We start from the raw sequence: 13,019 nt of genomic DNA, 5'->3' as shown, positions 1-13,019 counted from the left end.
TGTCATATCTCCTCTGCACCTCTGTTGGGTTCTGGCTGTGGTGGACGGCTCCACGTGAGCTCAGATCATGTTGACAGCACCCCTCCTCCAGCCTGCACCACAAATCTCTTCACTTTTCTGCGCTAGGGCTTTCTCCAAAGCTGAAGGAAACTGCTCAGCCCGCGTGCAAGTGTAGCCTGAAACTGCAGGGGTGTTGACACCCCAGGAGCACCCCTCAACCAGCAGGGATCAGAGCCAGGGGACACATGCCCCAGGCTTATGTTCTTCAGATAAGGAATTACAGGAGGCATTCCGCAGCGTTCTCAGAGGTGGAGTTGGGCTTCTGTGCCTACAGAGGCAACTGCAATGACACACCTGTATGTGAGCTTTTCCTCCTTTCCTGGCTCACTCTGTTTCCTACTCCAGTTTCCTAGTGTCACCTGAACTCAAGTCCTTACCTTGGTGTTCTTTTAGAGGATCACAAGCTAAAACATATTCCCATTAAGACCAGAAACAAGACAAGCATGTCTACTATTATTGCTAGTCTCTAACATGGTACTGTCCGTATTTACAAATGAGCTGGTCTTCTACATACAAAACCCAAAGAATCAATGCAGAACCTATTAGAGGTAGTATAGGAGTTCAACAGGTATGATATATGTAAGATTAATTTATAAAAAAGTAGTCATTTTCCTTTATGTCAGCAATAATGAACTAGAAAATACAATGGAAGACAAGATACTGTTCATAGGGGCAATAAACCATATTAAAGAATGCATAAAATCTTTAAGAAATTTAAAGAAACACTTAAAGGGCATTAAGGAAGTTCTGAATAGATGAAGAGTTATGTTTCTGATATTGTAAAGACGTCAGTTCTCCCCAAACTAATCAATAAATTCAATGCAATTCCAATTAAATTTCAGCAGGACTTTTTGCTCTCTTTCCTCCTCCCCTACCCTCATGCCCCGGGACCCATCAAACTTGTTCTGACATTTATATGGAAAAATAACAGTACACAAAAATAGCCTAGTCAGTAAAAAGAGGGCCAAAGAGGAGAACACATATGAAGACCTTAGCACGTATGAAGGAGGACATACTACAAAGTCATAATAAAAAATTATTGTGCAGGAACATTCAGAGATGGGTGTAAGAGGCTAAAGGATTCAAAAATAGACACATATATACATGAACCTGAAATATATCAGTGATGCCATGAACTAGGTAAAGAAAATGACTTATTTAATAGAGAGCACTGATAAAACTGGCTCAATTATATGGAGAAAAATACCTATGGACCTTATGCAAAGTTACTCTTAAGATGTATTCAATGTGAAAGTAAAACTGTAAGTTTAATAAATAAAAGTTTGTGACCTTACAAAGGTCTCTTTAAAACCCCCAAAACCATACAGCAAAGAAAAAAAAAATATTGATGGATATTACTATTAATACATGAACACCAAGGAAACATTGACAAAATTACCAGTCTGATGAGAGATATTAACAGAGTCCAAAACTGATAAGGGATTAATACTTAAACCACACAAGGAACTTATGCAAATCAACAAAATAGACTATGACACAGTGGAAAAATAGACAATGAACAGAAACACACCCGTTTCCCATTAGATCAAAGTGTACTATTTTTGAAGATTTGAATAGGCAATTTACAAAAAGGAAACCCAAATATTGAACAACTATATAAGGCAATGTTCAACCTTATTAGGAATCAGAGAAATGCAAAATAAAATGACACCTTATTTCAAAACCATTCCATTACAAAGATTAGGAAGCTAGATGGTACCAATGCTGGTGAGGGTCTGGGTAGAACTGTAGTGAAATTGTAGACTGCTGCCGTTATTCTGGAGGGCAACCTGCCAGTTCTGGGTGAAATTAAATGTTTATATACCTGGGACTCAGCATTCCACTTCTTGTTATGTACCCACTGAGGAACTCATGAAAAGTCAACAGGGGAATCATGTATGAAGATTTTGAAACAGCAGAAATATTAGAGCCAACCATTCACTGTAGGAATGCATAAGTACAATGCAGTGGCTGTACACTTGGAAACACTAATATAATCATCAGAATAACTTACTAGAGGTACATACTGCAGAAGAAGTAATGTGTCAATCATTGTTTCTGAACATAAAAAGATGCCTTTTTCAAAGTCTAAGCCTTTACTATTAGTCTCATGATACAAGACAAATTACCCAACTGCTTCTACTTAAGAAACAGACAACTCTTACATCTGCCATTAAGTCTTTATTAAGAAGTAAAGTGCTCAGTATTACACATTAATGAAATTCTTGATTGTTGAGAGACTTGCACATGCAACAACTTCTTAATGATACCAATATAGAGGGGAAGATGATAGGGGAGGGATGAGGAGGTAATTCTCCATGACTAAAGAAGAAAAAAAATATGTAACTTATGAGTAAAGAGAAAGAACTCTGCAAAATTTTACAGGTGAAATGAAAAACAGTATGATAATAAGTATCATAAAAAGACTTTCTAGTGACCATAATTGATATATGGCACATGGTCAATACACATGGATACCACATAATGGCTGCACTTCAAATTGAAGTTTGTTTACATGTAACAACATGGTACACATACATAAATACGTACACTCAATATCCCTGGAATGCAAACTTTAGTACCTAGTAATAAAGAACTTTGTGTAGCATATTCAAAAGAAAGCAAAGATGGAGTTGAGCCATGGGAAATAACTGTTAAAGAAACCCAATCTGTATCACTTCTGTAGAAGCCAGCTAAGAAAGGCTGGTTTGCTCATGTTCTCTGTGAAGATTTGACTGACATATTCTACCAGTTAAATAAACAACTATGTGAGTTTAAACTGCAGTATTAGAAACAGGCCTCTCTGCTATTCTCCAAGTTGAGAGTTATTCACCAGCACTGCATTCTCTCTTGCTCTCAAAGGTCAGCTTACTCAGTTTTGAAAAATAAGATTTTCAGTTTTTGTTGAGAAATAGGTTTCTTCCCCATAAATTTGGTGAGGCCCTCTCCTAATGAAAAAAACAAACAAACAAACGAAAAAAAAAACTGCTGCAAACTCAAACTTTAGCTTATACCTTCTGATAATGGTTGAACTTTCAATAACCAAAACTCCTTTTCATTAAATTGAGCTCCACTTGGGCTATAAATTCTAGTTTTGAAATGCAGGATCAAGAGCATTTGAGTTCTGTGTTCTTAAAATGGTATAAAACTCAAACCTTTTAGTTTTATAGTATTTTATATGAATTTCAAAATTCCTTAATATTTTGTTTAAAATGAACATATTTGCTCAGTTAAAACGTTCAGTACATCCTAAAAAATTTAGTAAGTTGATCTTCCTAGATTAGTTACAACATTAAATTCAGTTGCAAATAAGTTGAGCCACATGGGAAAAAAGACTATACGGATAAATCTTTATACTAAACTAATTATTAGAAAAAAATCAAATTTAGTGATTTGGCTCCTTCCAATTCTACTGTGTTATGGTCAGAGATGACATTTTAACCCACAATTGCTCTTTAGTGGTTTCACGCAGCTCATTTCAAATGAGAGTGAAAACAGTGTAAAAATTAAGTGAAATGGTTAGTCCCCCAGGCATTAGATACGATAAAATAACAAAAAAGCATAGTGTTCAACATATATCGTAACCATTCATACAACTTCTAGCATAATGACTACATTCTATGGTTTGGGGTTCTTTTCCAGCTCATCTTTTAGAAAAGTGTACCCCAGGAAGGTAGTTGAAATAAAAGGCTCCTTTCTTAAAAGAAAGCTATGTATTAAGCCCATGAGCGAAGCCTGAGTGGAAAGGAATGCCCCTATTTTCCCTTCACACACTCGGCAAAAATGACAATACTGATTTTTGTGATTGGAAATAAAAAACTCAGAAGCCTTTTCACAGTTCTTTTTTAGCTTTAAAAGGCTACTTCATTGTCAACTGAGGAGACTCAGTTATGGTACCAAGTGGGCGTACCACTCAATATACTTTACAAAGATTTTCTTTTCTGTACTCAATATTTACACCTGGATTTCTTATATGAGAAAAAGAAAAAACATCTTCTTTGATCCATGGGCAAAGTTTACCTAAAATAAATTAAAGTGCAGAAGAATTAACGATTGGTCACAAAGACCAGCATCATATGGTGGTCAGGGCATATAAATAGTGTACTTGTCACGGCAACTCAAGACAGTCACCTTCTCACCTGTTGACACATACACTAGCACATGTCCTACACGTGGATACTGGGACTCCCGTTTCCACCTCCACCTTCCATTCCTTCTGTAGATTGGGAGGAAGAAGGGCGGCAGCTCCTGGGGCGAGGCTGACCATTTAGTCCCACAGGTGTGCCCAAACCATGACTTATTTGGGAAACTGCATCATCGGATTCCCAGCGTTCCAACTCTTCCCGCACAAGTCGTTCCATCTGTTCCCTGTGGATTTCACTGTCATGACCCAGCCTTTCATCCTAATAAAGGAAAGAGAAACCAAGATGTTGAGGCAGAGTGGTGCATCCTCTTGTACTTAGAAATTGCCTTAGGAAATTTGGGGACCCAATTATCTGTTCTTAGGTAAGCCTGGAGCAATACCACCAGCCTTAATAGCAATTCGGAGAATCACTGGAGTAGTTTTTTTTGCTTAATTCTATAGTCCAGTGAAGGCAGTTGCATCAGTGTGAGGAGTATTAAGAAAGTAACACCTCTGGGTTATCATTTTACCTGCACTGATCTGCAGGTACGGAGCAAAAAATCCTCTCAGGTTAAGGGTTACAAACTATGACCCTGATATTTTACAGAATCAGGGTGTTTCTGTCTCAGACGACCACTGACCTCAGCCACTCCATCCAGCAGCCTCCCCAGCACCTCCCTTCTCTTCAGTTTGGCCCGCTCCATGATCTCCAGCTTCACTATCACAGCGTCAATCTTGGACACGATGCTGCCGATGGAGTGCTCCATCCGGTCCACCCGTCTCACTAGGCTGCAGGAAACGCGGTTGAGAGGGGGCAAAGCCACCTTGTGTTGTTGGCTTTTCGGCCCAGTTGGTTTGTCAAATGGAAATGCTACGATTTTTTTTTTTTTTCTTAAACAGTATTATAACCTAAAACACTTTCTAAATAGTCTCAAACTTTAGAGAGAAACTCTCATACACTGCTGGTGGGAACGCTAACTGGCACAACCTTTTTGCAAGTCAACACTGCATCAGAAGTATGCCTATCAGAAAAAGGTGTGCCTATTCTTTCGTTCAGATATTCCATTTTTGAAAAGTTTTAAAGGACATAAGTATATGCGTAATTTTTGGCCACAAGGATATTCCCTAGGGTTCTGCTTATTAATAGTGGGTCATTGAAAAACGGCTACATTAAAAATTAATAGAAGATGGCTTAAATATATTATTCTTCATCTATACAATAGAATTCTAAGAAGACACCAGAAATTATATTGTGACAATATTTAATGCAATAGAATGATGTTCACATTCTAATGATGAAATAGAATGACGTCACCTATAATGTAAATAAAGCAGTTAGAAAATAGTATGCTCACTTACGATCCTATTATTTTGAATAAACAAAATGTTATATAAATACTTTAAAAACATTTAATAGGAGATAAAACTTCTGGAATGGTGGCATGAGAGCCCTGGAGGCCCTCTCCCCATTGAAACAACCATAACTTGTGAGAATTATTCTTTTTTTTTAATTTCTGGAAATTTTCTTAAGGGCATACAACAAATGAAGAAGCTCTTATTTAAGAAAATCCACTAAAGCAGCTGCACAGCACAGGGGATCATCTCGGTGCTTTGTGACCACCTAAAGGGGTGGGATGGGGGGGTGGAAAGGAGACGCAAGGGGGAGGGGATATGGGGATATAGGTATACATATAGCTGATTCACTCTGTTATACAGCAGAAACTAACACAACACTGTAAAGCAATTATACTCCAATAAAGATATTACAAAAAAAAGAAAATCCACTAAATTTCAGTAAGAAGAATAAGAGTGAGTGATATTTGAGCCACAATCTGCCCTCTTTCTCTCTTGCTCCCTAGATCAGTGTGACAGAGCTCCACTAGGGGTGGGTGCAGCAAAGAACACCCACCCCTATCCCGTCAGCTCCTAGTGGAGGGCTACACTATCTCCCGGGGAGGGGCAGGCTGCCGGTATTTCTCATCCCTATGCCTCCACCTCCAAATCCACAATGCAGAGGCTCTAATCCAGGCAAGAGTGGATGGAAGGTAGAAGGCTCTTTTCTTCCACTCAACTTCCAATTGTAGGGTGGATTTTCCATGCTGGGAGAGGCGAGCTGAGAACGCCAAAGGCTGCCATCCCAGCCCAGTGCCTTATTCATGAAGCAGGGGTGTCACTGTGAGAGAGATGGGCCAGCCACTAGCTCTGGAGCAGTGGCACAGAGGTTTTGCCTAGGGGGAGAGTCAGGCCATAGGACAGAGCTCCAAAGCTTCCCCAAGTGAACTTGCTTTAATTTGGAACAAACTGGGGGTAAATTCAAGCCTAAGAGTGCTCTTGAAAACAGTGGAGACTATGGTGATAAGTAGTTAAGAGGAGGCTGGTCACTTCATGAGATCATCACGTTGAACTGTTTATCGGCTAGTTTACCAAAGAGAACCAGGGAAAGAGATAGCTAGGAAGACAGCTAAAGACTGGCTTCAAAACCTACCCCTGCAAAGGGACCTGAATTTCACTGGATCGCACTGTGAAGAAATTTGTATCCCAAGACATTATTGAAAACAATAGACCAATCAGCCAACAATTAGCAGAACTGAAGAGGTAGATGTAATATCAACAGAGGCAGAAGGCTTAACAGAGAGAAAAGGAAAAGGGAAAAGACAATGCAAGGGAAAGACAATGCAAGCCCTGCTAAAACCTCTGTCTTCCCAGGATGACTGTGTGCACGGTCAGGGTGTGACCTCTGAGAAGTGACAGCAGCGGCTTCACAATGTGGGGGAAATACACTTCACTAAAAAACAGACAAATGACAACAAAAACAAGCTCTGGGGGGAAGGAGAATTTATATATATATATATATATATATATATATATATATATATATATATATATATATATATATATATATATATATATATATATATAATATTATTTAACATCTCCAGGTTTCAAAAAAAAAAAATTACGAGACACAAAGAAAAAGGAAAATGTGACCCATACACAGGAATAAAAAGCAGGCAATAGAGACTGCCTTTGAGAAGGCCCAGATACAGATAGACTCAGTAGACAAAGAAGTCAAAGTAGCTATTCTAAATATATTCAAAGAACTAAATGAAATCATGCATAAAGAAAAATAAAGGACAGTATGATGGTGTTGCCTCATCAGATAGAGAATATCAATAAAGGGAGAGAGATTGTTAAAAAGAACCAAATAGAAATTCTGGAGTTGAAAAGAATAAGAAATGCAATGAAAAATTCACTAGAGGGTCTCAAGACTAGATATGAGGCAGCAGAAGAAAGAACCAGCAAACTTGAAGATAGATGGGCAGAAACTATGCAATCTAAAGAACAGCGAGAAAAAAGAATGAAGAAAAATGAACAGAGCCTAAGAGAAACGTGGGATACCATTACGACCCCAACTACACATAATGGGAGTCCCAGAAGAAAAGGAGAGAGAGAAGAGCAGAAAAATATTTGAAGACATAATGGTTGAAAACTTCCTATATTTGATGAACATATCATGCATCCAAGAAGTTTAATAAACTCCAAGTAGGATAATTGCGAAGAAATCCACACTCAGATATATAGTAAAAATACTGAAAGACAAAGACGAAGAAAAAAATCTTGAAAGCAGCAAGAGAAAAATGACTCATCACATACAGGGGAACCTCAGTAAGACTAACATCTGTCTTCTCGCTAGAAACAATGGGGGCCAGAAGGCAATGAAGGTGAAATAAAAATATTCCCAGATAAAGAAAAACTGAGAGAATTCATGCTAGCAGGCCTGCCTTAGAAAAGATACTAAAAGAAGTTCTTTGGGCTGAAAGCAAGTGATTCCAGATAGTAATTAGAATCCACATCAAAAAACAAAGAGCACTGGTAACAGTAATTATTTAACTATAAAGGATTGTATAAATGCATATTTCTTCTTTTTTCTCTTAACTGATTTAAAAAGCAATTGTAGAAGACAATATGTACATACTTATATTATTGGGTCTATAATATATAAAAATGTAATAGTATATTTCATAATAACAGGACAAATGAGGTAGGTAAGAGCAAAGTTGCATTGGAATACAGAAATGATATCAGATAGTAACTTGAATCCACAGGAACGAATGAAGAGAACCAGGAATCGTTAAGTAAGAAGGTTAATACAACAACCTCTATATACTCATCTCTTGTTTCTTGTCTCATCTCCTTTAAGAGACATAAAATTATATAAAGTGATAATTATAAGAATGTAATGTTGGGTTTGTAATACACATAGATAAATGTGTATAATAATGGCACACAAAGGGAGAGGAGTTGATAGTTATATAGAAATGATATTTCTATATCTCATTGAATTAATTAACTTAGTATAAATATGAAGTAGATTCTGATAAGTTGATTTGTATATGTTAAGTCCTAGAGCAGCCACTAAGAAAATAACTAAAAAACATTGTGAAAAAAATCATTAAAGGAATTAAAATGTTACACCAGAAAATATTCACTTTATGTAAAAGAAAGCAGCAAAGAAGGAAAAGAGGAACAAAAAAGACCTATAGAAAACAAAAAATAAAATGGCAAAACTAAATCCAACTATAGCAATAATAACATTAAATATAAATGGAGTAAACATTCTAATTAAAAGGTGGAGATTGTCAGACTGGATAAAAAGACCAGGTCCAACTATATGCTGTGTAAAGGAGACACACTTTAGATTCAAAGATACAAACAGGTTGAAAGTAACAGGATGGAAAAAGATATATCATGCAAAAAGCAACCATAAGAAAGTTGGAGTTGCTATAGTAACGTCAGACAAAAAAGACTTTAAAACAAAAAAATTTACTAGAGATAAAGTAGGACATTTTATAATGAAAACAGGGTCAATCAATTAGGAAGATACACCAATTATAAACATGTATGCACCTAACAAGAGAATTCAGAGTATACAAAGTAAAACCTCACAGAAATGAAGTCGACAATTGAATAATAACAGTCGGGGAATTTAATACCCCACTTTCAAAAAGTGGATAAAACTAGGCAGAACAACAAGGAAATAAAAGAACTGAATAACACTAAAAACCAAGTAGACCTAACAAATATCTATAGAACATTCCACTCAACAACAACAGAACATACCTCAAATGCACATGGAACATTCTCCAGGATATACCATATGCTAGGCCATAAAAACATAAAAAAATAAACACATGTAAATGGAGACACAAACACCAAAATGTTAACTGACATTTTTTGGTTGCTGGGAATATGAGAGATTTTAATATTTTCTTTCATTTTTCTTTATTTGCTACTTTTCCTATAACGAACACATTACTTTTATAAAAAGAAAAAACACCAATAAAAGTTATAAAAAAAGAACTGATGATCAGTAATGGAAAAGACAAATTGAGAGAGGTGGGAGGAACTACTTAGTGTCATTTTGATTCTTGTCAACTCAAATTCTGCCAATTCCTTTATACTTACACTTGAAACTCTTCATAAGAAACCCCACTGGAGACGCTTCCCCTCCTTCTGGAGCTGTGCCCACTGTCTTCATCATCATCCTCCTCAGAGTCATCCAGGCTTCGAGGGAAACTTCGGCTGCTCATGGGGCGCGGTAAAGAGCTGTGATCCAAGTCCAGGTCCTCCTGAAGAACACGGTATCACTGAGTGACGAGCAGGAACCCCTAGACTCCACAGACGCTTCACTGAGGGCTTGGGCAAATGGGAAATGGGTGTATGCCATTTACCCAGGATGTCTGTGAGGTTAACACCAGACTGTGATTCTCATACTTTTCAATCTTAGATTGGCAGATTTTCAAAACAGATTTTAATGACCAGCAAGAAGCTGCTAACTTTTTGTTTGGACAAGAAAGAACAGTAAAAACAGAGCAAAGCAAAGAAAAAAGTAAATGAAGAAAAATATATTATCATCTTTTCGTAAAAGTTAACACATGTAATAGCTACAAAGTAAGGATACAATCTTAGAATAAGAATTTTATTAAATACAGCCATGTGAAAATATTACTCATTGTCTTCTTGTTCATATTTCACTATGACTGGAGCAGCATTTAGAAACCACTGTTCTGTACTGTCTCCTCATAGGAAACTAACTTTTTTGTGTGACATTAATTTGTATTCTCTGTACCTCAATTACCATGGATTTTTTTTTTTTTCGGTTTGTTTAACCATTTATTTATTTATGTAATAAATGTATTTATTTTTATTTATTTATTTTTGCTTGCATTGGGTCTTTGTTGCTGCGCGCGGGCTTTCTCTAGCTGCAGCGAGCGGGGGCTACTCTCCGTTGAGGTACGCGGGCTTCTCATTGCGGTGGCTTCTCTTGTTGTGGAGCACGGGCTCTAGGTGCGCAGGCTTCAGTAGTTGTGGCATGCGGACTCAGTAGTTGTGGCTCGCGGGCTCTAGAGTGCAGGCTCAGTAGTTGTGGTGCACGGGCTTAGCTGCTCTGCGGCATGTGGGATCTTCCGGGACCCGGGCTCGAACCCAAGTCCCCTGCATTGGCAGGCGAATTCTTAACCACTATGCCACCAGGGAAGCCCTTAACCATTTATTTTTAAAGTTAAAGCTTTAAATTATTTTTTTCTGATTATAAAAGCTCATGTAAGTTTATTTTTAACAGTTTCATAGTAGTGAGTATTCAAATGGAAGGCAGCTGTTAGTTTTATTTTATTATAAATGATAATTTAAAGAACAACTAATTAATTTTATCTCTCCTGAGAAATCTTTTTTTCCCATTCTCATGGACATTGTGAAGTATGTAACTACTCAGGTTTCCCCTCAAGTGGCTTATTAGAAAGCTTAGGGCTAAATTTGTTGCTCAATCTTATTAAACATATGTATTTTTGTGGAATGCATTTTTTTTTAGTTTCATTCACATTCAGTTTCATAGCTCAGTTTTGTTTTGCTTCACTCTTCTTTTTTTTATATTTATGCTAACATTGCATTTTAATATATATTTTTTAAAACTTTTTACTTTATATTAGAGTATAGCCAATTAACAATGTTGTGATAGTTTCAGGTGCACAGCAAAGCAACTCAGCCATATATATACATGTATCCATTCTCCCCCAGACTCCCACCCTTTTTGGAGTAAGCAGGGTACTACTACATCAATTGAGAGAGAGAGAGAGAGAGAGAGAGAGAAGGAAAGAGAGAAGACACACACGCACATGCTCTCAGTAACCCACTACTTAGTAAGGTGTTTGAAACATGGTAGGTAATGAATCAATCATGTTCTCCTAAACTAGACCCACCCTCTCTTTTTCCAGGTCGTCTCTCATCTGCTGGTGCTCATGTTCAGTCAGTTCTTGGTCTCCATCCTGGTCGTACTTTGTGAATATTGCCTCAATCTCTGCATCAGTATGGCCCTTCCTGAAATTAGTGAGAGGTTACAGATGAACTCATTCATGTACATGGTCCAGCCCAAACACAGAGACATCCACGTGCAGGAGGAAAGGAGAAACTGCTGAGTCAGGGCCAGTCCTCCTCTTACAATACGTTCCAGAAAGATACCCACCTCTGAAAAAGAAGTGTCTTCATGAGCACTTGGGTCAGCTTATCACCAAGGATTTATCTTTACATAAGGACTTTGCCAGGGCCACAGAAATTGTGATTCTTACCCTTTGAGATCTTGTCGAAGTTCATCAAAGTTTAACTTGCCTCCCCCTTGTCGCAGACTCTCTGAAATGTCATCCACGGTATTTTTCTTCAGTTTTAGTTTGACCAAGGCTTTATGGTAGCCCTGTTGAAAAGAAAAGACTTGATTTAGTTTATCCTCCTTTTGCATTTGCTCTGCCTTCCAATTACAGTCGTAACTACTGTAAACCCAGTGACAAGAACAGTGCCTGATGTAAGTGGGCCACAAAACAAGTTATGTGTTGGATGAATGATGGATGCATCCTGAGTTGTCTGTGAAGCTCTTGTGGGAGAGTTATATGGGAAGAGTCAGGGTCTTTCTGTAAATCAAGAAATAGGGGCCTTTTGGTTTGTATTCACGTTTAGGTTACAGGAATGAAAATCACTATGTTCCACAGCTGTCTGTCTCAGAATATGTAGGAATGTGCAACAGCTCTTAAGGAAACTAAGAAACCTGAGGCACGGATTAATTATTTTCCATATTATCTCATAGTTGGTAATTTCCTTACATATGTCACGTGTGTAAAAAAATTTCGGTGACACGGAGATGAGGATCTTTCACTAATACATTGCAGGCAGACCTTGCTACGCATGGCAGCGCGGGGCTGTGCAGACCACCATGCAACTGTGTGAAGCGATGCAAATAATCAATAGGAAAAATTATGATTGTTCTGTGACCTTTAAAACTTCTGTCAAAACATTAAAAACTCCCTTGGTGTTGGTTATAAATTTTACTGAAATTTAAAAAATAGTAAAATGAGTATTTTAGTATGTTGACATTTTAAACAGTAGAAACATCGAAAATTGACGTTTTACTTCTTTGTTAAAAAACTTATCCAGAGCAGTTTGAACAGCGCTTGCATTCTTCTTCTTGTTGCGTAACTTACAATACAGAGTGAGCATCTTTTCTACGTCTTGATGAGTTATCGTAATTCTTTCTTAACCTGTATCAGCTTCCAACATTTTATCCCTTGCACTTTCAAAGTTGTGAAATATCTCCAAGAGTTCCTTTAATGTGAAATTTGTTTCCAGTGTGACCTCCTCTGAGACATCGTCATCCTACTCATCAGTCACTTTCCTCATTTATGTTGATAAATTTGCCTTCACTGAGTTCTTCTGGCTGCCGTCTAGCTCTCGAATGGTGGCAGTATCAACACTCCCATGGCCAGCTACGTATTTCTTCTGTAAATCCATTACG

At 37.6% G+C, this 13,019-nt stretch overlaps 1 protein-coding gene across 2 annotated transcripts in view; it reads right to left on the bottom strand.

Annotated features, from left to right (window-relative positions):
• Positions 1-2,221: 2,221 nt before the first annotated feature.
• PKD2 (polycystin 2, transient receptor potential cation channel) overlaps positions 2,222-13,019 on the bottom strand; it is a 59,746-nt gene continuing 48,948 nt past the window's right edge. Inside the window, exons 11-15 of one of the 2 annotated variants that reach the window (XM_068542421.1) lie at positions 11,806-11,927; positions 11,440-11,557; positions 9,650-9,813; positions 4,825-4,972; positions 2,222-4,463 (exon numbers count right to left, since the gene is read on the bottom strand). In XM_068542421.1, the coding sequence (XP_068398522.1) occupies positions 4,227-4,463; positions 4,825-4,972; positions 9,650-9,813; positions 11,440-11,557; positions 11,806-11,927 (789 nt within the window). In that variant the 3' untranslated portion in view covers positions 2,222-4,226. The remainder of the gene's footprint in view (positions 4,464-4,824; positions 4,973-9,649; positions 9,814-11,439; positions 11,558-11,805; positions 11,928-13,019) is intronic. The other variant, XM_068542422.1, reaches the window with a different exon arrangement.

The sequence above is a fragment of the Eschrichtius robustus genome, chromosome 4 (genome assembly GCF_028021215.1).
Source record: "Eschrichtius robustus isolate mEscRob2 chromosome 4, mEscRob2.pri, whole genome shotgun sequence".
Taxonomy (NCBI): Eukaryota; Metazoa; Chordata; class Mammalia; order Artiodactyla; family Eschrichtiidae; genus Eschrichtius; species Eschrichtius robustus.
This window is presented reverse-complemented; position numbering and strand designations above follow the sequence as displayed.